The 26,022-nt window shown below is 54.2% G+C and overlaps 1 protein-coding gene across 1 annotated transcript in view; it reads left to right on the top strand.

Moving 5' to 3' along the window:
- The first annotated feature begins 53 nt into the window (after positions 1-53).
- SHANK3 (SH3 and multiple ankyrin repeat domains 3) overlaps positions 54-26,022 on the top strand; it is a 323,589-nt gene continuing 297,620 nt past the window's right edge. Inside the window, exon 1 of the mRNA XM_014961953.1 lies at positions 54-257. Coding sequence (XP_014817439.1) covers positions 54-257 — 204 coding nt within the window. The remainder of the gene's footprint in view (positions 258-26,022) is intronic.

Genomic DNA, 26,022 nt, shown 5'->3' with positions numbered 1-26,022 from the left:
CACCGGGACCGGGCTGCGCTCCGCCGCCTGCCCCGAGCGCGGGGAAAGCGGGGATGGAGTCGGGGAGCGGGCACAGCTCGGGGGGCTCCCGCACCGCCCCGGTACCGGCGGGCCCGGGCAGCGTGGGCGGGCAGGGGGTGCGGGCCGAGGGCTGGTCCCAGCCCGGTGCGGGTGTGCGTGGGCGGTGCGGGTTCCGGTGTGACCGCATCGGGTGCCAGGTGTCAGGCCCCGGTGTGGCACGGCTGGACGGCGGTACGGTGTGATGGGTGATGTACTGTGCCACGGTACGGTGTGATGGGTGATGTACTGTGCCACGGTACGGTGTGATGGGTGATGTACGGCACCACGGTGCCCGTGCCACAGGCAGGATGCGCAGACGTGACCTGCCGGGAGCCGAGGTGTGACACCGGAGAGCACGGGCGTCGTGGTGTGTTGGCCAGGGCGGCTGTGACGTGGGGCAGAGGGTGGCACGGAGGGTGTCTGGCAGGGCACAGCGAACCGTGGAGGATGTGGGGGGCTGTTACAGACCGGGGCAGTGCTGGGGGGGAGTGAGAGCTTGGAGACTGAGCCTGGTCAGCGCAGGGAAAACCTTCCCTGAAGGGCTGCCGTGACTGTGGCCCTAACGAGGAGCACTCGTTAGTGGTGGAGTGCTGGGGGCTGTGGGGGTTGGTGGGCTGCGAGGCACAGGGAGCTCGTGCTTCTCTGGGATGAAGCATTGCAGGCAGGAGGGGGGTGTCCCTTGGGGGTGAGGGCTGGGAAGAGGTGAAGAGATGGAGACTTGGGGTGAGCAGAGAGTTGCTGGGGCTGGAGGGGACTAAGGGAAGTGACAGCTCTCCTCTTCTTTGGAGACTGGCTTGGGGGGCTCCTGCTCGGTGTCAGAGGGGTAGTGGCTGGGGCCAGAGCTGGCTGGAGGACGGTGGCACTGGCACACTCTCAGGCACGGCTCTGCCCGCTCAGCTGCCAAGCACTGGGGAGCGGCAGAGGCAGGTGAGGTGCTGTCGAAGAATTGGGCAGACGCTCTGCTCTAGCGAGGGCTGACTTTGTGCTGCAGGAAGGGCTCTACACCCGCTGGCTTTGCCCCCTGCCCCGCTGGGGTTGTGAGCCAGGCTCTCAGGGACATGGTGCCTGCCCTTTCCCTTTGCCCCAGCACATCAGCTCCTCCTCCACCATCCCTGTGCGCACCCATCCTGAGCTGATGCATGGAGCCGGGTCTCATCCTGCTCCAGCCCTCACCCCAGCAGCACGGGGCAGGGTCCGAGGACTCTCAGTGAGGGCTCTGCTCACTGCCACAGTACCCACCTTTCCACTTTTCTGTTCCTTGGGCACTGCTCTGCACCTCCCTGCCCTGCCGCCCTGTCCTTGTTTTGGGATTGTGCGTTGGCACTGGAGGAAGCAGGGATGCTGGAGTCAGTGTGATTGTGTGTTGTGACACACACACACACACACCCACACCCTCCCTTTCCTCCCTACAAATTCTTTGCTGAGACCAGCGGATAGTTCTAACTTAGAGTGAAACATCTCAGCCTTGCCAGCCCAAAGATCACCGGAGGCAGTGGGGGGAATGGGGGCTTCATGCAAAGGCGAGCATGTTTGCATGTATAAAGTAGGAATTTCCCTCCCAGGTCTCCCTTCCCCAGGGGCAGATGCATATCCAAGAGCTGAAGAGTGGAAATGTTTGTGGTGCAACCTCTGGGGGCTGGGGGTGGGAGCCAGCAGAGAAGGAGTCTGAGGGGGGAGAGGGGGGGGACAGACAGACGACAGGACGACCGGGCTGCCAGGGGCTGGTGGCCCTGCTCCCCCCGGACACGGAGGGAGGTGGGCAGGCGGCAGAGGGATGGCGGGGAGCGCCGGGGAGGTGGGTGCAGATCAGAGCACCAGAGCGCTCGCAGCCTGGCAAGCGCAGCCTGCGCACTGCGAGCCTGCTTGGTGTGCAGAGGAGCTGGCTGCAGCCGCAGCTCGGGGCTCTGGCTCTGCAGCGCGAGCAGCAGGAGCTCGCAGGCCCTGCTCCCCTCCTTGGGGAGCCCCCGGCAGCCCTCTGCCTGTCCCTGGGCTGCCACCCCATGGGGCATCCTGCACTGGATTTCCCGGGATCCAGGCGGGAGGCTGCGCCGTGGTACCTGCCCCCCCGCAGAGGGAGGAGGGATGGAAGGGGATGTGGGTGCAGGCGTCCTGCAGCGCAGTCTGCCCAGGGAGGTGTGGGAGGCAGGACGGTGTGATGGATGCTCTGTCAGACCTTCTGCTGCTGGGCGAGGGGAGCCGGACCCTCCATGCTGCTCCCTGCACAGAGCTCCCGTGCTGTCACCAGCCCGCCGTCGTGCTCAGGGCTCTCTCTCAGACCAAGGCAGTGCCTGCAGGGGGCTGGTGCATTTATGGCTCAGGTGGGGGCTGGCTTCCCAAATGAAAACTGCCTGTTTTGCAGGCTCCTGTGCTCACTGAGGAACCTTCACTTAAGTAACGGGAGGCAGGAAAAGCCCCGTTGGCTTAACAGTCTGCATCCTGAAGAGCTGCATCGTGTCCTGTGAGCGGCCCTGAACTTCCCCAGGCTCCTGCCCATCATCTCCACACATCAGCTCCCTGACCCGGGCACTTGCAGTGCCCATTCCTCACAACTGGAGCAGGCAGGCTTGGTCCCTGTCTGCAAGGTGACATCCAAGTGGGTGCGAAAGGGGACGAGGGGAAAACCAGCAGTTGAGCCTGTTCCATCTGTCACTGCTGCTCCCCCGTCTCCCTGCAGTGCTCTGGGATGTGTCAGAGGATATCTCTTGGGTTTTGGAGAAGCTCACAGGACAGATGCTTTAGAGCTGTGTGTGTTCCCTGCCTCCTTCTCCCCTCTCCTTGGCCTCACCCAGCTGAGAGCAGTGAGCATCCTAGACCTCTCCCCTCCTGCTGCAGCAAGCGCTGCTCGAAGATGGGGATTGTCTCTTTTGGGATCTCCAGGCACAGGGTGGACAGGCAGCTTTTCAGTAACGAGTCAGACTCCATTAGCTGCCAGCGTTTCAGAGATCAGGACTTCAGCTGGGCAAAGTTCAGTTTATTCAAGTTCATGTCTTCTCTCAGATTTGAGCCTCCATGTGGGTTTTAGGCTGTTAAGCAGGTGACTTTTCAAGTCAAGTTTCCCAGCTCTCTTGGAGTTGTCTCCAAGCCCCTTTTAGGTTCCTTTGCAACTCTCCATCACTGTCTTTATTCAGCTGAAAGCCTTTGAATTCACTGGTAGGGATTTCCATTGTTCGGAGCAAATCTCCACCCCAGACTGTGACCTTGTCTCTGAAAAGGCAGTCTCTTCAGGCACAGCACTGTTTACATCCTAATGATGGGCCAGCACTTCCAGCTTAAACAGTCTGAGCGACCTGCACCACCTCGGAGCTCGGGGAAGAGGGGTTCAGCTGCCCTACACCCATTCAGCAGCTTGGGAAATGGTACCCGGAGTGTGGGAGGAACAGGGCACGTCTCTACTCCCGCAGAAACGGGAGATGCTGAGGGACAGGTGGGGATGGGCAGAGGATGGGCTCGTCGTGGTGCAGAAGCTGGGCAGGGATGTGCTTGGGTGGGAAGGGAGCACACTGGAACCACCAAAAGGAGAGTCCCTTCCTCGCAGTGCAGAAGTAGCTTATGGCATTCCCTGCTGTGAAAGTGAAGATCTCTGCTGGGGACAGGGACAGGCTATACCCACCTTGGTGGGTACCGACCCACAGGGTTTGCAAATGGCCATCCTTTCTGACAGGCAGAGCTGCCCCAGGGAGCTGCAGGGTTCCCAAAGCCTATGGGCACGGGGCAGCCTTGCAGTGATGGGGGCCATGGGCTGTCCTGAGCCGGGGCTGTGGGAGATGAGCAGCACTTGGCACATGCTGGGACATGATGCTTCTCTGCTGGGTGCTGCCTGGGACCGTGGTCAGGAGCCACACCATGCCCTACAGCCCCAAGTGTCCTCTGTCCTGCATGGCCCCTGGCAGGCACTCCACTACTAGCTGGGTATCTTTCATGATGCCCAAAATTTGCTGTCCCCTGTTGCCCTCTGTGAGCTCTCTGTGTGGCAGCTGAGGCATTCAAGGCAGGTGTCTGGGGAGAGGAAGGTGCCACAACATCTTGTTGCTTCAGTTTTGGGTCCTTGCCTCCTCTCCTCCTCTCCTCCGCTCCTTTCCCACGGGTGGTTTCTGAAGGAGTTACCGGCTCTGAGTCACACTGTCCTGTGTGTTTGGGGTCGAGCTCTTTGGGAGGTGCCTGGCTCTGCCGTGGGGTCCACTGTGATGGGACACTGGCTCCTGCTGCTCCCACCCGGACTGTGGGCGATGTGCTTCTGCAAGGACGCTTGAGGGGACAGTGGGTGCAAGGGGGGCAGCTGGCCTGTGGGGAGCCCTGAGGAGGAGTGAGATCAGGGCAGGTCATGGTGGTGGCTGGGCAGGAGGAGGAGAGGGAAGGACAATTCATGCTGTAGTGGAGGGGAAGAGTGATATCCAGAGGCAGGTGCTAATTTGGGAGGAAAGGGAGAAAGCTGTGTGTGTTGGAGGGGCATGGAGCCGTGGATGGGCTCCTGGCGGTGGTACCACTCGGGAGTGTACGGGCTGGGTCTGGGCAGTGCAGGGAAGGTGGGTGTGCGGGGACACCCCTGGAGGGACTGTCCATCCACGGGAGCTGTGTGACCGTGGCTGCCTGGTGATGCTGGGAGCACGGGCTCTGCCCCTCGGCACCGGCACTTCTCCTAGTGTCTGTGTGGGCACAGCCCTGTGGTGGCAGGCTTGGTGGCCTCAGGCCAGGTCAGTGGTCCCCAGACTGGCAGGGTCACAGTAAGGTGGAAGATGGATTTGCAGTCCTGGGCAGAATTTGGTCACAGAATCACATGGGGTTGGAAGGGACTTCTGGAGAACATCTAGTCCAACCCCCCTGCCAAAGCAGGTCCACCCAGAGCAGGTCCCACAGGAACTTTTCCAGGTGGGTTTTGAGTGTCTCCAGAGAAGGAGACTCCACCACCTCCCTGGGCAGCCTATAAATCCTCCTCCTGCAGTCTCACCCGCAGAGCAGCCCGTGCTGCAGTGCAGCCCATGGCTGTGTCGCGGCCGGGCCGTGCAGAAGGGTCTGCATCCTGCGGAAGGACGTCTGTCCGGTGGTGTCCCGGCAGAGGGTCTGACATACCTTTCCTGTGCTGGTGTCTGCCCTGTGGGAGGGCTCCTCCCCCTCACAGGGCTTTGGGGATGTGTTGGGGTCAGCAAGGAAATGTCTCATGACCAAAGGCCCTGGGAGGAACCAGCCCCCATTTGTGAGAGGCTGTTTGAGGTCCCTGCTGAGGCCAGGGCCTCCCTTCGTGGTGGGATGGAGCTGCTTGTTTCCCTCTGAGGCTGCAGAAAAGGCTCTCCCCTCATCCCGCTTCTCAGTCACCTGATACTTCAGGTTAATATTTTCTGGCTTATCTCCTTAATGCAAATGAAAAAAGAGCCTGAAAACCAGCACACAAAGCACTGATTCTTCTCTTAAGCCAAAGGAAACAATGAAATAAATTTTCCTATTATAGAAGAGAGATAGCAGAAGTTCAGGAAAACTTTGCCTTCACCAGGACTGGTGGAGGGAAAGCGGGCTGCTCAGAGATGGCGTGGCTTGCCGTTCCTTTGGGATTGGATGTAAATTCCCAAGCCCGTGAGTGCGGCTGCAGCCCCTCCTGTGAGCAGTGCCAGCAATGCCGCCCTGCAGCCCGGGGAGGCAGGGACGGGGTGGCCACGGGCACGATTCGCCCAGCGATGATGGGTGCACGGGGACGTGGAGGTTGCCTGCGGGCTGGGGGAGATACGGTGCGGTGGGCGCAGGGCGGGTGGGGAGGGGGCTGCGGTGCCTTTGCTGAGGTGGCTCTGGGTGTTGCAGAGGGGCCGTGCGACCAGGGACACTGCTTCTGGCCAGGCAGCTCCCAGAAGAGGCTGCTCTCTCTGTAAATAAAAGGCCCTTCCTGTAAAACAGGCTGCCTGCTGTGCTGTTTCCTCTCCCCAAAGGAAAAGCAGAGGAAAGGCCGGGGGATGTAGGATACGCCAGGGGACACATCTCCTCTCAGCCAGGGAGTGCCAAAGCCTCTGGCTGTGCTGCGGTGTGCTGTGTCCCCTGGTGATGGCCCACCACACAGGAGGGACGGGGCTGTGAGTGGCACATGAGGTGGTGCTGGTGGATGCTCAGCAGCTCCTGTGAAGCACTGGGAGGGTGGCTGCAGCACCACGTCAGCAGGCATGGCTGCAGACCCCCTCGTAGCCCGCTCTGGCTTCCTGGGCAAGGTGCATCCCTCACACCGGCTGCTTCCCTGCAGCTACAGTGAGTTTCATTCTGCACGGCTGGGTAACACGGTGCTGGATGTGGGCACCTCAGCAGGCAGAAATGCTGAGCTCATGATAGCAATTGATAGGAAAAGGATGAATGAAACTGTTCTTAACATTTGTTGTGGGTTAAAAATCCAATAGTAAAAATCATAGTGGAAATCTGCTGACGTCTATGGTTTCTGTAAACTGCTGTCCCACATCCACGTTGCTCCCAGGGTGGCTTCAGGTGTTGGCAGAGCAGGAGAGGCTTCCTGGGGCGGTGGTCCCAGCTCCCCACAGCACCCCCTGCCACTAGGGCTGATGCAGTTGACGTGCAGACTTTGGGTAGCTGTGTCCTATATACGCTGTGGTATGGATCAACGCAGGGGACCACTCGGTGGCACAGAGTCCCTCCTCGACATCAGCTGCTGCTGCACAGGAAGATGTGAGAGGCTGCTCTCATACCAAAGGAGGAGGAAGAATCGCCTGGTCGGCAGTGTAGGCTTTGAGCAGCAGCCTGTGATGCTGTAATTAAGGCCTGTGAGGTGCTGAGCTGCTGGGGGGGAAGGGCCAGCGTGCCCCTCGCTCACCGGTGCTGGCCGACAGCCTGGTTGGCAAGTACTGCTCTCCCCCGGCTCCAGGGACCATCTCCCGCAGGATCCAGCACCCGCTGGGAGACCCCTGGGTGCTCCTGGCTGCCCTGTGTGTGTCAGGGCTGAATTTGGGGTGTAACCCTGCCCGATGGGCTGTGCAAAACGGAGGGGATGTGCGGGCACGGGCAGGGCTGAGCAGACCCTGTGGGAGAGCGGGGCTGCAGACCAGGGTCCTAGCCTTTCACTGGTCCCAGTGCAAGCCAGTGGCCACTGTCCCGTGCCCTGCTCAGCTGTGCCAGGGAGCAGTGGTGCGGGAGCTGGGCTCGTTGCTGGCAGTGCCGGTGTCCGGTTGGAGCTCCACGTGCCCGCTGTCAGTGTGGTGCCGGCGTTTCTCTCCATGGACCCATCCATGCTGTGGCTGTAGGGCAGGGAATTGATTTGTTTTGGTGGCCTGGGCTCTCTAGGGACTCCCAAGGTAGTGATTTATTTGGAGTTTGATAACCAGGGAACCTCCCGTCCTCCTTTAACCCCAGCCTGCGGGAGCTGCTGGTGCATTCTGGTACTGGCCCTTGTACGAGGAGGGAGCGTGACCTGGGCAGAGGAAGGAGAAGATGATGTGCCGAGCCCTGAGGGTCCTTTCTAACGCTGCTGGAGGTTCTCTGTCTCGCCCGCCTGCTCCTGCCTTTGCTCCGCGGCAGCTTATCCTCCGGGAAGAGCCATTTCAGCTCAGCTTTTGGCTGAGCATTGCTCTGTGGGAGAGGGTGGTGGAGACCCGGGATAAAATTATCCAAAACACCCACAAGATTTATGAGATTATACTCTTGTTTTTTAAGAAGCCAGAAACATGCCCAAGCTAAGGTTTGTGTCTCTGAAGCAGTTATGAATTGTGGGTCTGTATCATTAAAACGTGTTTGAAAACCAATTCCCAATGTCTTGTGGTGGGAGCGCTTTGGAGGCGAGTCGCAGCCTTGCTTGGGGCCCGGGGGTAGGAAAAGGTGGGAATAGAGAGAAAATCCCAGGAAAGCACAGAAATGCCTCCAGCTGCCATCAGAGCCCTTGCTGTCTGCAGTGTGTGCTGGTGTGGAGATCCTGCAAGGTGTCTGACCAAACCTGGGGTGCATCCCATGGGAAAACGCCTTCTGCAGCGGGCGGTGGCCGGCGGTGGCCACCCTCCACAGGGCCAGTTGCCACCAGGCTTGTAATGGCAGAGCGGCGAGGCACAGGTTTCCTATTTACTTTTTCAGTGGAAGCAGGGAAAACTTGTTCCAGGGAACCACGGCTAAGCACATCGCATAAAAAATGTATACGTAGGGAGCTAAGAGCCTCCTGCAGAGGAGTGGTGCTCAGGAAGCTGCTAACTCTGGGAGAGCTGGAACTTACTGAAATAGCTCGGAAAGATCTGGAGGAACGGTGATGTACAGCTGATGAGACTTCCTCCCGGAGATTTCCAAAGGCCTTTCTTCTCCATTGTGTGCTGGCAACTCTTTTTCTTTTCCCTTTTAAATCATGTTAGAGCCAGACCGAGGAGCTGCCACGGGTTAAGATAACATTTTTCCCCATTAGCTGTAACCCGCAGCAGCTCCCTGCACCGGGTCGGTGTGTGCCGGTGGAGCCAGGGAGGAGATGGGCCCCTTCGGCGGTGGCAGCAGCCTGAGGTGTCCGTGACCTGCCTCCATCCTGGGGGACGGAGGCCTTTCTCCTCGTCTGGGCTGTGTTCAGCTGGATCTGGTGCCAAAAAGAGCCCACAGGCACCGGCACGGGCAGAGATGGTGACTGCCCATCCCTGCCCCAGGTGGAGCCAGCACCAGCACTTGTGCTGCCCGGGGACAGATCCAGGGTTTTACTCCAGGTGTTTTATTCCAACTGTTTACACTGAATCCCCGAGACTAGGGATGAGCTCTGAGCTCCCGCCGGCGCGGATGGAGCCCACAATTTAAATATACACCCACCCACACCCCGCTGTGCTGGGGTCCGTGTCTGCTATCACAAAGCAGGAGTAAAAAGCTCAGAATCATGCTCTTCCATTTCATCTTCTCCAAGGTCATTTTTAACTCGGGGAGCGGAAGGGCCTCCCTTCACCAGAGGGGCTGAGGAGGACATGGCCCCCGTCCCCAGGCCACTTGCTCCTTTGGGAGGAGGAGGAGGAAGAGGAGGGCAGTGGCCAGCGCAGTCCTGGGGTGCAGGCTCCTCTCCTCTACCCCAGGCTTCGCCTCTTGCTTGTTTCCCAGTACCAGGTACATCTTAAAATTCCTTTTTCCGTGCTCTGTTCTGTCTCAGCTAAGTGAGCAGTGAGAAAAAAAGAAAATCAGAAGAACTTTATTGCTGCAGAGGGGAGATCTGGAGGTCAGGAACTGACCGTTGGCGTGGCCTAAACCTGCGCTGGAAACTTTGATCCTTGGCCAAAGCGTCTGCTTTGTGTGGCTGTAAAATCTCCAGCTGTCAATAGCTGTATTGGATTTTTCACCCCTTTTAGGGGAGAATCAAACCACTTATGCACATGCTTTGAGATGCATTTTGATTACAAGCTGCACATTGTTTTTCCATAGGAACCCGGGCTCTTTCAGATCAGATTAATCGTGCTCGATGAATGAGGCAGCTGTTCCGCTTTTTTTTATCTTTCTTATTCACTGTGCAGCCCCACGCTTCGTTACCGTGCGCTGCTGAATGCGGCACCAGCCATGACACGTTTTAAACTCCCTTTGTAGCTGGTTTTTTGTGTCTGTTTTCCCGAGGCGGGCGTTTGAGCACTCTGTCAGCACCCAGGCGGCGGGGGCCGTGGAGACACGGACCCCGATCCCCCCCGTAAGAGACCATTGGGCTTCACCCACCCTCCCTCACACCCGGCTGGGGGCTTGGGGCCGGCAGCGGTGTGGCACCCGGGTGGCATGGTTCCCTGTGTGAGACCAGTTCAGGGACCGACCCAACTTGTCACTGTAGATCAGTGCATTTCCCTCGTGAGGGAAAACCCATAGAGTGACCCAGCAGCTCCAAGATCTCAATGGCCGCAAAGAACTAGTTAATTTCAGTAACTACTGATAGAAGTCCCTCTTTATGTCTGTTGCCTGTGGGTGCAAGGGGTATTTTGGTGGCTTACACACGTGGTATGAATCCAGCCCAGCACTTGGTATGAGTTCAGAGCAGTTGTATTTAATTTGTTCGTACTCAGAAATACTTCAAGGTGCTAAATGAACATATTTTAATGCTGGTTTTTATCTTGTCCACTTTGACTTAAATCACAAGTCAAAACCTACTCATCCTCCATTAAGTAAGAAATATGCTATTTCTAAAGTATTAGAGTAAAATTAAAAATTTGAATTTATATTTTATGTTATAATTGCTTAAATAGATGCATACAGTTACAGAGTATCTACTTAGGAAGAAGCACTTTTGGTTGTAAAGCCTATATTAGATTACAAATTAATCTAATGTAATGGTTAGGAATTGATCCGACTCAGCCTTTCTTTAGGAAAATAGCTGAGGACTACCAATGCAGAACAGCATCAGACTTGATTATTTACATCCAGATTTTCTGCCAGCTGATTTATCATGGTTAAAATTGGTGATCGCTTTGACTTAAATCAATCCACTTTGCTTTATTATGTGTGTGGAGGGAGGCTCTTGCCTGAAGCAGGAGAGCTGGGGTCACTGCGCCGGACGCAGGGCTGGGGAGTTTGGCTGCCAAGCGTCGCGCAGCATCCTTTGGGACAATGTGGGTGAATTATTTAATGAGTTGTTTTGAATAAGTGCAATTTATTTGCATAAAGCTGTTCAGGCTTGATTTAAAGCGAGCTGTGTGGATGTGCCTGTGCGGCAGCATGGCGGATTCGGCCCCTCTGCTTACCGACAGGGCAGAGCCCGCAGCTCGCCCTGGGTGCTGCTCTGGGGGCATCACGCCGCCCCCAAGGGAAAGGGCCTTCTCCTGCGGAGCACAGAGGGTGTTTTGGGGTGTTTTGGGCACCAAGGGTGGTGTGTTGCGGAGCCTGGTGGCTTTAGTGCACGGTCCAGCTTCTGCGGCTGGCTCTCTCCACGGGGAGGGCGGGAGGACCTTGCCATGTGGTGTCACACCAGGGATTCCTGCCTTTTGTCCCCAGCAGTGGGGTGGCTGGGGTGGCTGCAGTGAGGGTTGTCCCTGGTGCGAGGATGCCTGAGCTGGGGGTGCAGCTGGGGGTGCCCAAACCTCCCTCCGAGGCAGGGGCTGCAGAAGGACAGGCTGTCCCTGGCTGTGGGGTCCATCCTGTCCTGGGGCACTCAGGAGCTGAGGGCCAGGCTGGATGGGGCTTTGAGCAACCTGGTCTGGTGGGAGGTGTCCCGGCCCAGGACACGGGGGGGACACTAGATGACCTTTAAGGTCCCTTCAACCCTGGGGGTTTGTAGGACCTGGAGAACAGATCTTAGGAAGAGCGACTGAGGGACCTGGGACTTCAGTTTGAGGAAGAGGAGGCTGAGGGGAGACCTCATCACTCCCAGCAACTACCTGAAAGGACATTGTAGAGAGGTTGGTGCTGGTCTCTTCGCACAGGTAATTAGCAATAGAACAAGAGGGGATGGCTTAAAGCTGCAACAGGGTAGGTTTAGACTGGCCATTAGGAAACAATTCTTCACAGAACGAGTGGTCAGAGACTGGAACAGGCTGCCCAGGGAGGGGGTTGAGTCAACATCCTTGGATGTGTTTAAAAGTCGTTTAGATGCGGTGTTGAGGGATATGGTGTAGGGGAGAACTTTGTAGAGTGGGGTTGATGGTTGGACTCGATGATCCCAAGGGTCTTTTCCAACCTGAATGAGTCTATGATTCTAACCCAAACCATTCTATGACTCTATGACCCTTCCTTGAGGTGTTGAGCAGCTCGGGAGGCGCCTGCAGGTCCCGGGCACTGCTCTGAGCCCGTCTTTCTCTCCAGTTCATTGCTTCCTTGTCGAATTGCTCAGAGGCGGTTTGAACATGACACTGGCTAATGACACACATCCCTCCTCTTGTACGTTTGTTCCCAGTTTGCATCCTTCCCTTCGGACGGAGCGGGACCCCCGTGTGGGAGGGGCTCTGGAGGGTCCCTGGCAGCATGTGGGGCCAATGCACAGGCAGTGCTGTCAGCAGGGTGAGGAGACGGGGCCAGGGTGGGTGGTTGGGGCTCCCACAGCCACACTGGTGGTCGGTGCTGAGCATCGCAGCTCCTCTTGATGCTCCGTTCCTCGTGTTTCTCTGGGAGAAGGTGCAGAATCAGGGGGAGTGTTTTCCTGGAGCTGAGCGTTCACGTCTCGTTTCTGATTCCAGTGATGCTGCTCAGCCCCCCCGAGAGCTTGTGATCAAGTGGGTCAATAGCAGTTACCTCCCCGTAACGTTTGGGATGTGCCCTTCGGACACACTCATAAATGTATTTAACATACAAATGGGAGCTGCATTTCATTCTTCCCTGTCGCGTTTGCTCCAGGGCCTCCAGCATCCTTGGATAACTTGCTGGTGCTTCTGTCCATCCCTGTCTGATGCCAGAGCCAGCTTTTTGGTAGGGCACGCGGGACATGGCCTGCGTGAGGGACCTTGAGTCCCTGTGGGAGCTTCCTCCTGTGGCATGTCTGTGTCTGTACGAAGAAATATTTTAACATGCTAAATGCACATATTTTAATGGCAGTTTTTATCTTAGTCCACTTTGACGTAAATCACTTTTTCTACTTAAAAAGAGAAAAACTCTTTTCTTGCAAAGTCTCTGCCATCAATCTGTCCAATGGCTCCTGCTTTGCTGGCTCCCTGTGCCAGGACCCAGCCTTCGGGGCAGAAGGTGGAGGAGGCAGAAGGTGCCACTGCAGCCCCACGGGATGGACCTGCTGGGAGGGAGGTGGTGATGCTGATGACGATGGGGGCCAGGAGACCAGCGGCTCTCTGGGGTGTGGGGAGTACATAACTGCTGGTGGAACGGATGGAGGAAAGCTTCAACAAGGCATGAAGGATACAGTGGACACATTTTCCTTGGGCTAAATTGTCAAAATAGGTGTTTCTCTTGTCTTTCTGAGCTCCGTCCCCTAAACAGTGGCAGAGCTGTAATTGCCAGAGCTTTTGTAGCTGGAAGGTTCAGCCATGGATCCACGCTGGGAGCTGAGGGTCTGTTTGTGGCCGACACGGACAGGGCAGGGTGGGTTTCATGGATTCTCGGGGGAAAAGTGCTGCAGAACACACTGTACTGCGAGCGTGAGGTCCTGGTGTGCGTGAGGCAAGGACTCGGAGCAGCCACAGGCTTGTGCTGGGCACTTGATTTTTTTTTTTTTCCGCAAGAAGACATTAGGGCAGCCCTCCCTCTCCTTCCCTGCCTGTGCTTAGAGGGCAAAGTGAACATAATTGAGCCATAATTCACAGTTACTGGAAAGAAAGCATGGGCCACAGTATGAGAAGCAGTATTGGAGCTTTATATTACAGCTATCTCCAGGGGAGATTATTTTTATTAAAATCTGGATTGGTTGAAAATTCTGAGATTAGCTTCATTTTTAATGTATGTTTCTCCGTGGATCAGCCCAAAAAGAGGCTTCCTGCTGTCTTCAGCTGCCAAGCTGCCGGTGTTCCTGTGCCCGGCAGCGATGCGACACGACACCCGATGTGCTGAAGATGCCCAGATTGAAACGAATGTCCAAAGTTATTTATCAACATTTCCAAAAAAATCTGGATGTGAAATCTTGGGTGAAAACCCCACATAAATTATGGGACATTTACAGTAAAAACGAGCAGTGCTGCAGACCCACTTCTTCACAAAACTTCTGCTGACTCTATTCGCGTGCAAGAAAAGTGTGCGATGGCAGAGCTGGAAGTGGGAGCAGAGAGAGGGAGCATCTCTGCCCACGGGGATTGGTTACGACACTGCGGCGCCCTCCTTGCTGGCAGCATCCCGTGTCCGTGGCATGGGTACATGGGCAGACCCTCCCCAGGCGTCGTGTCTCCTCCATCCTGCGGCAACCCGGCCAGCAAGCCAAGGGCTGAGCCCTGCTCGTGCCACCAGCACCCTGGCTCTGTCCCGGCTGGTGTGGGCACAGGGTGACCAGCAGCTGCCGCTGGGCCAGTGCTCATGGGCAGCAGGACCACCCCCTTCTTGGTGGGATGGAATCGTGCTGAGATGTGTGCCCACCTGCAGGCCTGGCAATGAAGGTGAACGCATCCACGGGACCAGTGTTGGCACTGGTGAGGGCTGCCTGTGCCCTCCTGATGGACTAGATGATCTCTAGAGGTCCCTTCCAACTCTGACAATTCCGTGAAATACTTTGGTCAAAGAGGTGCTCTTTTAGTGAAATGGGTGTGAGGGATGCACGAGCAGGGGCTGAAGCTGGCGCATTCCCCTGCCTGACAGAGCTGGGCTTTGGAAGATCATCCCATGTGCTGTGGGAATACCAGGTGGTGTAGGTACAGCTGCATAGGGCTGGTGCCCGTGTGCTGCAAGGGGAGGGACATACTGAAGGACACCCGGGTCCCGCTGCAGGCTGCCAGTGGTGAGCTGGGCAGGGTCTCCACTGGTCCCCACCGCGGGGCTGCCCGGAGGTGTCTGCTGATAGCCCTTGCCCATGCCTGGCCAGGGTGGAGACTCGCACCCCATCAGGGTGTTGGCACTGTCCTTGAAGCCTCTGAGGTGTCTTTCTGGTGGCTCTCAGGAGGAACCAGCAGTTGCACTTGTACCTTTGAGGTGCCACCACCCAGCAGCTCCTGGTCACACACTGGGGCCAGGGGCTGTGGCTCCGGTCCTGCCCTTGCCTTGTGTGGCTGACATGTGCTCCGGTGTGGCCGGGGCTCCTCAGCGCCCATGTGGTGCCTGCAGGGACCTCAGGAATGTCCCTGAATTTTTAAATTACATCTGGAAAATTTCCTGATGCGCTTTCACACGTGGGGTTCTTCTCTGCTGATGGCCTAGCGCTGGCTGTTGGTGACTCTGGGTCTGGTCTGCTAATGCATCACTTCTGACCGTGCGTCTGGAGTGACGGGGACGCTGGGGTTTGCTGCCGTTGGACCAGTTCCCTGATCCCACTCATCCTCTGTGAGCACTGCTCTCGTGGGAGGGAGAGAGGGATGGCTTCTCCTGCACTGGGTTTGGCCCACCCCACTGCTCAGCCTTGGCTCCCTCAGTGCCGTTCATCCCTCCCTCCCTCAGTTAATTGAAGTGGAGCGATGAATTTGCGAGGTAACCTTTCACAAAGTACACGCTGTTGGATGTCTTTGTTGCCCACATTCCGCAGAGACTCGGGGTGGTACACGGAGCGTGCTGTGCGCTTTCAGGCTGGGGTTTTATCAAGCCTGGGTGAGGTGACTCATGGTGTTTCCTCCCTGGGTTTTGGAGGAGGCTGGGACCTGTGCGTGCAGAGAGGGGTTTGGTCTGAGTCCTGCGGCCTGCTGCGCTCTTCAGCATCCACCTTGGCTGGAAATTGAGGATTTTCTGTCCCCAGCATTTCTCAGCCTGTGTTTGGAGTTTTTGAATCGTATACCTTAAATAGGAATATCTAAACAGGAGCTGAAGAAACATAATTGAAAGTATTTCTTTCTTAGCATCCTGCAGGGACCGAAGGCAGCCCCAGAAGCTAACGGAGAGAGGCTTTAAGGGGAGGCACGGGAGCGCGCTGTGCACAGCTCTGGAGGCGAGCTCTCTGCCCGCCTCTAGCTGCGTCAGGAGTTTTTACGCATTTAGTTAGTATATTTTTAAAAACTTGTGATGCTGTTGGATGGGTGTGTGGCGGGATGGACCAGGTAAGCCAACGTGTGAAGGTCCTTCTTGCGGCAGTGGGTGAGGTGGCGTTGAAGGTGAGAGTTTGGCAGGAGGTTGTAAGTAATAGCGAATCTGAAGATGTTCAGACTTGGACTCGCCAAATGTCCCATAGAAGCTGGTTCTGTGGTGGATTGCTCCTTTTTGCTTGTCTCTCATTGTGTCTCATCCCAGATATTTTTGTGGCAACATGGGCTTTTTTCTAGAACTTTGGGCCACTTGTCTGCTGTCTGCTTCTCGTTGGAGACAGGAGAGGGTTGTGGAGCAGCACTGTCCTTCGTTGGATGCACTAATCTTGTCCCTGCCCGTGGCAGGGGGGTTGGAACTCAATGATCTTTAAGGTCACATCCAACTCTAACCATTCTATGATTCTAATCCACCTGGAAAAAGCAGGCGAAGCTCTCCCAGGCTGAGGAATGGCTGGTGGGCCTGGGACCCCATCCATTTTCTGTAGCTGTGTCGGCTCGGTTGGCAGTTGACAGCAGGCAGTATCTCTGGCTTCACACCCGGGCTGTTGTGCAGCTGCAGGTGGCAGTGCCAGAAGAGCACGGTGTAGGCAAACCCTTGGGAGATGTGTTTCCTCATTTTAGCCTGTGGCGCCTGGACAGCACGTGGCAAGAGCTGTGGGGATCAAGCTGTGAGAGAGCTCCAAGTGTGAAAACACAGTTTGTTCGTTAGTCGTGGCCATGGTGCAGTTGGGTGTTGGGATGGTGCCTGTGCACACCTGGGGCACGTCGGCTGCCCACTCCTTGGCAGTCTCAGGTCTCCCATGACATCTTCTGTGCCCCCAAGGCCACAGGCCAGCTGGGGTGAGCTCTGTACCTTGACAGCAAGAAATCCCCTTCCTGGGCTCCTAAATTTGCAGAGGCCCCAGAGGGTTTGTTCTCAAGACGGGGAGTCGTGACTCAGTAGAGAATAGTGTGGTTCTGGTTCGCCCCAATCCCCTTCGCACAGAGGAAGCTCAGAGGGAGAACGTGAGCTTTGTGTGAGGAAAAGAAAATGTTAAATCCCAGATTACGAAGTCAGCAGTGCAGTTACAAAAGAGGTAACAGAGCACAGTTTTAGAATATATCTTGCATTTACATTTTTATTCTTTCAGCTGCAGGAAGCTGAATTTTCTGCCTGCCAGTGTTCTGCATCCGATTTACTCATCTGGAGCACTTTCTGATGCAGAAACCTTGATCTCCAGTTTATGCTCTTTATTTCCAAATTAGCTTATACATACACAAAATCTCAAAGCCTGTCATGCTGCCTACCCCTGTTCTCTACCGATGATGGGACCTCTTGGTGTTGTGACCATGGGTTTAGTCACTTGTTTCTTTGAAGAGAAGCCCAGCAGCACATGTAAGCATGTTTGAGAAAAAGCATCTCTCTGATATCAGGGATTCTCCTGCTTCATCTCCAGCCTGTTTGTTTCTTCTTTCAAAAAGCAAATGGAATTATTTCCATAAACTCATGTTTTGTAAACTACATAGGAAAAAGTTCTTAGCGTTGTTTTCAGTTTGGCTTTCAGTTTACTGGCTGTTCATGAAGATTTGGCATGACATGATGTTTTCTGGTGTGGGTCCCCAGGGACAGTGCACACCATTGGCTTTTCCTCGGAGCTTTACTCCTTTCTTAGCCTTCCACAAACTGAAATTTTATCTTTCATTTCACTGGATTTGGTCAATTGGTTTGCTGTAGGATGAGGAACAAGGTCTGCAGCGACTCCGTGATGGTGGCTGGAGGGGGAGGTGGGACTGGCCGGTGGGCTGCCAACCTGTGGTGGGTTGGCCATGGGCAGGGATGGAGCTCACGGCTCTGGTCACAACTGGGCCAGCACCAGGGGAGTCCTGCCAGGGAGGGAACGAGACCACTCACTGCAGCCCTCGTGAGCGGGGTCAATATCGGTGATGCCTGATTTTGGTCCCTGCTGCCGCCTCACATTTGCACTCAGTGAAGAGTCAAACAGGATCTGAGATCCCAGTGCTTTGGGACAGGGATGGATGCGTTGGGTGTAAGGGGTCTTGTGACCCCCACAATCCTGGGTGTTTCTCCAGCGGGGAGGCAGAGCCGATGGCTGCCCCGTGGTGAATGCGGTAGGGGATGGAGGAGTGTGCTCTTGCTGTTGGCAGTTGTGTCCAAGGACCAACCGATGTGTCGAGCTGGGGCCTCACCAGAGCCCAGGACAGGGGCTGCGAAGCTGCTTCTGTGGTCCCTCTGCGGTGCTGTGGTCACCTGGGGCTGGGGGGCTCCTGGGGACATGTTGACTTGTACCAGGAGAAGTGTTGTGCAGGTGGGGGGGTGCGGCAGCACTGTCCTCTCCCCCCAGGGATCACACCTGGATGGTGATGCTGCTTTGTCTCCAAGCCCTTCACCCCGGTGTTGGCCGTGCCCACCCCGGTGTGGATGTCGCAGGGTGTTCTCCTGGTGCACGGTGGGGTTTTCCTGGCAGTGGGAACTGAAGGGTGTTTCTTCCCGCTGCTTGTTTATCAGGGCACGGATGAATCTGGGGATTGGTGCTCTGAGTGAAGCTGGGCTGAGGCTGGATGGGGGTCCTGTCTCTTCCCTCTTCTGGGATCTCAGAGGGTGTATTTTTCCACAACGTTTCTTTTTCTCTCCCCCCGCCCCCGCACCTTATTGCTGGTGAATGTATTTCTGATTTGCTGTCTCACGTGTAGGTCATTATCAGGCATTGCAACGCGCGGTTCCTCTCCTCTGCTGAGTATGTGTGTATGGGAAGTTTTAAAAAAACAGGATTAATTTTTGCTGAATCTCATCTTACTGTCTAGAAACATGCTGCATTTTGCGGTATAACTCATGATGGTAAATACTCAGTGGTATAACATCCCACTTATTTACAATGATAGGATCATAGAACGGTTAGAGTTGGAAGGGATCTTAAAGACCATCCAGTTCCACCCCCCTGCCCTGGGCAGGGACACCTCCCACCAGACCAGGTTGCTCAAAGCCTCATCCAGCCTGGTCTTGAACAATTTCGGGGATGGGGCAGCCACAGTTTCTCTGGGCAATTTAGGATTAGGATGCAAAATTTATTAGTGTCATCTTATTTTCTTTTAATAACTTTGCTGTTTGATTGACCCCAGATGCTGTCCAACCTCCACTCAGGGCTTTGCCATTATTTACTGTTGCTGCTATATGTCTCTTCAGCCCTCAGCTGCTCTGATGGCAGCATATACATGGCAATTTTGATTAATTAAAATAATGCAAACAAGATGTCATGAATCAGTGTTAAATGACAACTCTAAAACATAGCATCCAGTCCCTTTCCAGGGCCCAGCAATTTCACAGTTCTCAATATAAAGAAAACTTCGGTCAGTCTGTTCAAAGTCAGACTTTTCCCTATGATGCCAGTTTTAACGAAGCGGCCCGAAACCGCTTTAGGCTTGGAGCTCAGTTTTGCTGTAGACTCTGATTCACTAAATGTGTCCTGACATTCACAGGTCATTGGCATCGTTAAAAGCTTGGTTGACTAATTAAACAGCCAGCTTGCCTAACAAAATCCTCTTCCCTGCTTCTGATTGGCTCTCTTGTTCTCACTGGTTAATCGATGGAAATTCAGAGGGGTTTTTTTATACCCATCGTTTTACAAAATTGACTTCTGTAACGAGTGGCGAGAAATGAGAGCGGAGGAAGCCTTGGGCGGTGACCGGGGAAGGCAGCAACTGCCCGGGGGCAGAACACGCCGGGCAGCAGCGTGTGCCGTGTGCCACGTGTGTGCGGGATGGAGAGCCATACGTGTGCGGGATGGGCAGCCACGGGGGCTCGTGACAGGAGCCACGTGTGTGCAGGACAGGCGCTGTGCGTGTGCGGGACGGGGAGCACCAGGGGAGAGGGCGCAGCATCCTCTAAGGGGTGGAAAGAGATCACAGCCCTGATGGGCAATGGGCAGTTGTTGGAGCATCAGGGCCTGCGGCAGTTCAGCAACGGCGTTTTCATTCTCTCCCCTGAGTAATGTTTTGGCGTTAATTTTCCACGTAACGAGGAGGGAGTGCAGAGCGAAGGTTATGCCACAAGCTGTCCCGGGTGGTGTTGGGGTGGGCGCTTGGCGGGGTCTCCCCAGCGCGGTCGGAGGTCTCTGGAGGGAGGCTCAGATGGTAAGCTGAAGCTCAGATCATCTTCTTTTGGAGAGCACACGTTCCTCTGCTGCCACCCATTCTGCAGGGTTTTCATCAAATCGTTACCTTCCGGACTAGCTCACCTGCTGCTACTTTGAGCAAAATACTAATATATACTACATACAGATACATATATATGATTCTATACTAGCTCTATATATCTACACACTATGCACTAGGTAGCTGGAATTAGGGCACATGCCTCAGGATGGACTTGTCATTGTAAGTTATGGATATCTGTAGCACTGTAAAACGATTTGTCAAATGTTTTATTTAGAATCATAGAATGACAGAAGGGTTTGGGTTGGAAGGGACCTTTATAGATCATCCAGACCCACCCCCTGCCCTGGGGCATCTTCCAATAGATCAGGTCGCTCAAAGCCCCGTCCAACCTGGCCTGGAGTTTCAGAACAAAAAAACTTAGAAATTAGGTAACACATACTTTTAATATTTTCTTTCTCTGTATTTGTTAATGTTCATCTTTCTTCTGTTCAAGTCCTCCTTCTTCTTCTTAGTGATGTGGATGAAAGCGCTGCATCCTCTCCTTAGAGTTTGAACAGTGGTCGTTTAGTTGATATCCTTGTTTCAGCTTCCATTAGACCAAAGCGAATGTACAGATAACATTTTTCATGGTTAGTGACCATTTTTTCCTTGCTGAGAAGCATGTCTTAACATAAAGAAGTTACAATTTTTGTATGGTTTTTAGATCATTTTTAGTTCACCGTGTTTCCCCAGATTTTTATTGTATGGACACGTTCAATTGTTGTCTTTTTCTTCACTGGGTTGGTTTAGAGATTTTCCTACTTTTTGTGCTGCTGTGACCAAAGTAATTGAATCCTGCCTTGGGGTCTTTGTTTTCTGTGGGAACTGTGATACAAATTTCCAGATAGACCCAAAGGGATCTGCAGCATTTAAATGCAGCAGCCTGCGAACTCTGCAGTTGCTAATAGAAGAAAAAATGCTAATTTTTTTAAACTGCGTAAAATATGGAAGTAAGGCAGTCAGTATTTGCCCTCCTAATATTAATTCACTTACTATTAACTTTAGTTTATTTGACAACTTGAAATTCCTTTGTACGGCAGAATTTTTATGGAAAAGGTGGTACAATGGTGAAGTTGTCCTGTGTGAGCTGGGGGCCGTGGCTGCCTGGGAAGAGCCCAGCTCCGGGGCTGGGAGGCTGCCAGGCCTGCGCGCGTCGGACGAGTGCTGGCTGAATTGATCACCAGAGCAGCGGTTAATAAATTTATCAACATTGTCATTATTTATTTTTAATTAAAAGCCACTGAGTGGAGGAGCACGCCTCTCCCAGTGTCCCTCTTGGCTCTCTAGCTGGCACGGCTGCGAGCATCCCTGCTCTCCGGGCTGCCGGGGGGCTCCGTCGCAGTGGGGTGGGAAGGCCCAAGGGCGCTCCACCGACGGGCTCGTGCCAGGGCAGAGCCGCTAGGACCCCTGGCCACCACCGCCCCGTGCCCGAGTCCTCGGTGACAGGACAGTGGTGGCAGCTGGCAGTGGGGTCAGCCACGGCAGTGGGGTCCCGTGGGGCAGCCGGGGCTCGGGGCAGAGCCAGGCGAGGAGGCAGCGGGTGAGACGGAGAAACCGAATTAACGGCCTAAAGCCTTGGGGAAGTTTCGCAAAAGAATGGATCAGCAGGTGAGTGCTGAAGCAAACTGATTTAAAAAAACAAAACAGTAGGTAATTACTGAAGGATTTTTAAGTACGGAGCGGATGAGTAGGTAGTAATAACGTGCGTTTTCTTTTCACTCAAAACAGTTATTATATCAGGGAAAAGAGATTAGCGAGAAGGAGCTGTTGAAGCCATGTTTAGGAAAAGCCTTAGTGTCAATGTGGAGAGCTAATGACCAATGGACTTGTGTGTGCCATAGTGGTTCTACCCATAGTGGAGAATAGGAGAATTTATCAGCTGGGAAATAATTTCTAGTGAGATTTAACCATTGCATTTTCAAAAGACTGTGTGTCCCTAATCTATTTTAATTCTTTAATAAGAGAGAATGGATATGAGGGAGCTGACTGATGGTAGTGTAAAAACTGATGGTTTTTAGGTGCGGTGTTGGGGGATATGGTGTAGGGGACAACTTTGTAGAGTAGGTTTGATGGTTGGACTCGATGGTCCCAAGGATCTTTTCCAACCTGAATGATTCTATGATTCTATGGGATTTCTCAAAACTTCAAAACAGCTTGATGGAAACGGTTCTGAAAGGGCTGCAGAAGTTAGGTGAGGGGAGCAGAAGAGCTGCAGCGCACCGAGTGCCAGGGAAAGAGGTCGGCCTGGGGAAGCATGAGCCACTGCAGGACAGTGGTGGGGTACCGAGGCTGGGAGAGAAAACACCTCGGAGTTCCAAACTTCGATCAGAGTATTAATAATGTGAAGAGAAACACAGCGAGCAGGACGACGTGAGTGCGGTGACATGGGTCAGACAGACTGGGGGGTCCAGCAGGGTCCCATAGGGAGGCACAGGCAGAGCTGTTGCCCCTGGAGGGGTGAGGACAAGCCCTGGAGGGGTGAGACAAGGGACATGCATACGGTGACACCTCCCCAGGATCCCCTCCAGCCTATATCAGCAGTTGGCTTAGGGGGTCCCGGGGCTGTAGGTGGGTTACCTGGTAATCCCCAACTGATGTCTTTTCCAAGAACCTGTAGTTATTATATTTTGAATGCATATCAGCTCTTTTTGCTTGTGCCAAGGGTGGGGAAAAAAGGGAGCTGCAGGGAACTAGTGGCCTCCCAGCCTCTCCTGGGTCCATGGGAAGGTAATGGAGCAAATCCCCTTGGAAGCCCTGGCCAGGCACATGAGGCACAGAGGGTGATTTGGAATAGCCAGTGTGGATCTATCAAAGTAAAATTGTACCAAACTAACCTAATTGTTTTCTCCTGTGGGATGGCTGGCTCTGAGCGAGGGGAGCACAGAGAAGGTTGTCAGCCCCAGTTGTGGGGAGGTGTTCGGCATGGTCTCCCACAGCATCCTAATTGCCAAAGGGGACAGGGATGGTCTGGGCTTGAGGATGGCAAAGTAGGTGCAAAGCTGGCTGGGCCACCAGGCTCAAAGGGTGGGGATGGGCCGTGCGGAGTCCAGCTGGTGGCTGGGTACGAGCCTGTTCCTCAGGGATGGACACAGGAGCCGGTACTGTTTGGTGTCTTCATTGACACTGACCGGGGCCCCAAGATGCTGTGGGGTCTCTGCCCTTGGAGACACTCAGCGTTCGTCCACCACAGCCCCGAGGAGCTGCCTGTCCTAAGCTTTCTCCAGGACCCTTCCCCTGCCCTGACCCTCTGGTGTGCTGGTGTGGAGCTCCATGGCAAACACGTGCTGGGGAGTGAGGAAATACCAATCCTCTGACCTGCTTTGACTCTGCTGGTTTCACTGAGTATACCCTCCCAAGTTTTGTTTTGAAAGAGGCTTTTTTGCTGGTGGGTAGGAGTTAGTGCAATTTAACAGAAGCGATGCATTTGTAACAAACAAGGTGTACGTGCAAAACCTTGGTGTCTTAAGTAGGAAGGAAAAGGATCCAGCCATGAAATGAGAGTGGTTGTTGAGACCTGGAGGCAGGGGGGGTGTGGGTTGATGTAAGATGGGAGAAGCTGTGGCTCTGAAGACACGGGTGGTGGTAGCCTGTAAGCCCGGAGTTATTGCTGCAATTGGAGTCGGATCTGAGCAGGGCACTCCGCATGGGTTAAGCTGAACGCCCGGTGATGTGCACTGTGCTGATTTGTGGTTGTGACTATGCAAGAGAAGGGGCCGGGGAGACCAGTTTGGAACCGATTACCGGAGGCTGGCGGCACGCTGTGGAACACATCAGTGCCAGGGTGCCTAATGAAGATGTCCTATCTGTCACCTTGTCTTGTGGTGTTTGCAGCAGTTCCCGAGGAGATAGTACCTGCTTGTCTTTCCTGTGACACTTCTGTTTTTGTCACATTCCTTCTTAGCCTTCTCTTTTCCAGGCTGAAGAGTCCTGTCTGTTCAGTTGAGCCTCACATGGATGCCGCTCCAGGCCATTGATCTGTTCTTCCTTGTCCATTCCTTTCCACTTCTGGTGTGGCCTTTCCCCACTATTCTGTGGGGGACCTGCTGAGTGTGGCTGCGGGGGGGTTGCAGGACTGCTGGCCACTGCCTGGCAATAGCCAGCCCCGAGCCTGTCTGTGCATTCCACTGGCGTGGGGTTGATCTGCTCTGTCGTTCAGCCGCTGGCTTTGTGAGGTCCTTCTGCTGGCTTTGGCAGTCGGTTCTCAGTGTTACCATGCCAGGGACCTTCGTTGTTGGTTCATGGTTTGCCTCCCCTCCCCAGACCATCCCAGACCATCCCAGTCCTGCCAGCCACGCAGGCACTGGACGAATCCTGGGGGTCTCTGCTGTGAGAACTGCCTGGCTGTTCCTCCTGCCCTCCGTGGCACGTCTCTCCCTCAGCGGTGGTGGGACCCTGTCCTCTCCCCCCCATGGGCAGCAGAGCTGTTCAACCACAGGGAACTATCTGCAGCAAGCCCCCAGAGGAGCTTCAGGGGGACCCAATCTGGAACACAAGCATAAAGACCCAATGGACAAGAAGCAGGGTCGATGACGCAAAATGAAGCACGTTGAAGAGAGAAACATGAATTACTTTAATGTCTGTGCAATGGGCTAAACTGAATTCTCAACACCGGGTAGGCATGTGGGGGTTAATGTAAGAAATTTGGATCGTAAAATCCATAAAGGCCTAAACATTGACCCCTGAGTTCTTACATTAACAACCTGATCCATAAAGATCTTATGAATCCATAAGATTCATTATGAAAGATCCATTATTCATTATAACGATCCGTTATGACTCCACAAGATCTTTACAGATCTGGTTGTCAGGCTGTGCTAGAAATGCCTGTTTTGCAATATGCTCAGTATAAAAATACAGAAGCAGGAGTAAATATATCACCTCTGTTGACAATTCTTTCAGATGACTACAAGCAGTGGTGAGTTATGAATAAAGATGTGAGCATGGGTGCCATAAACAAGAGCACAAAAAGGCCCCACTGGGCCAAGCCCGTGCCTGTGTGACCCAGTGTCCTCTGTCTGACCCAGTGTCTGTCCCTGGCAGTGACCAAAGGACAAAGGGTGCTCTTCAGGGAGCGCATGGTCTGGCCGTTTTCTGCAGCCCGTTCCCCCCACGCTCCTCCTGTTAAAACAACTGCTGCTTTAGGGTCGTTAGAGGCTGCATCTCCATCCTCTTTCTTTTTTTTTTTTAATATACACATAGAGCAAATTAGACCTGGGCCCATCAAAATCCATTATCTTTTACTTCATTCACAAGCAGAGGTTTGCAGGCAGCAGAGGACTGGTGCCAGATCTTGGAAACCGGGAGTGCATCCTGGAAAGGACATGGGGCTTGGTCCTCTGAAGGGAACGGAGCGGTCAAAGGAACCTGAACCTAAACTGCCACGTGCTGTGGTGGGACGTGCTGATGTGACGCCTGGAGGTGGAGGCAAGAAGAGAGCGAGCTGAGGCTCGGACAGTATTTTATAGCTGTATGTGACAGCTGGGAGACAGATGCTGGAATATTGCCTCTGGCTCTGATTCTGCACTTTAGAAAGTGTATTTAAAATTAAAGAGGGTGCTGAAAAGAGCAACAGAAATGATTTGAGATCTGGAGAAAATGCACTGCGATTTATGAACATCAGCCTCTTCTCACCCTAACCCAGACTGAGAGGGGACGGTGTCAGACGGGGGCTACCAGTGTGGCAAGAAACTGCTGAGTACTAAGGAGCTACTTAGTATCACAGAGAAAGGTATAACAAGAAATAATGATTGTATTGGAAGTTTAAACAAGGGAAATCAAGTGAGAACGAAGACACACATTTTTTCATTGAGGATGAGTGTTTGCTTGTCAATTTATCCAAGGAGGGAGCGTTGTTTCCGTCATGTGATGTTTTTAGAGTCAAGTTGAGTGCTTTTCAGGAAACTGTTAGCCAAGTTCACGTAATTTCATTCATTATGGGAGTTACTGGTTGAAGCTTATGGGGCAGTGACACATTGCTCAGGTGAGATGATAAATCCTTCAAGGGTGGGTGTCAGGAGGATGGGGCCAGGCTTTTTCCAGTGGTGCCCAAGGACAGGAGAAGAGGGAACGGGCACCAACTGGAGCAGGGGAAGCTCCATGGGAACATGAGGAGGCCGTTGTTTGGTGTGAGGGTGGCAGAGGCCTGGCAGAGGCTGCCCAGAGAGGTGGTGGAGTCTCCTTCTCTGGAGACATTGCAACCCCCCTGGAGACGTTGCTGTGGGAGCTGCTGTGGGTGCCCCTGCTCTGGCAGGGGGTTGGCCTGGGTGCTCTCCAGAGGTCCCTG

The sequence above is a fragment of the Calidris pugnax genome, unplaced genomic scaffold, assembly GCF_001431845.1.
Source record: "Calidris pugnax isolate Ruff unplaced genomic scaffold, ASM143184v1 scaffold459, whole genome shotgun sequence".
NCBI lineage: Eukaryota > Metazoa > Chordata > Aves > Charadriiformes > Scolopacidae > Calidris > Calidris pugnax.
Note: the sequence above shows the minus strand (reverse complement) of the source record. Positions and strands in the feature narration are given on the sequence as shown.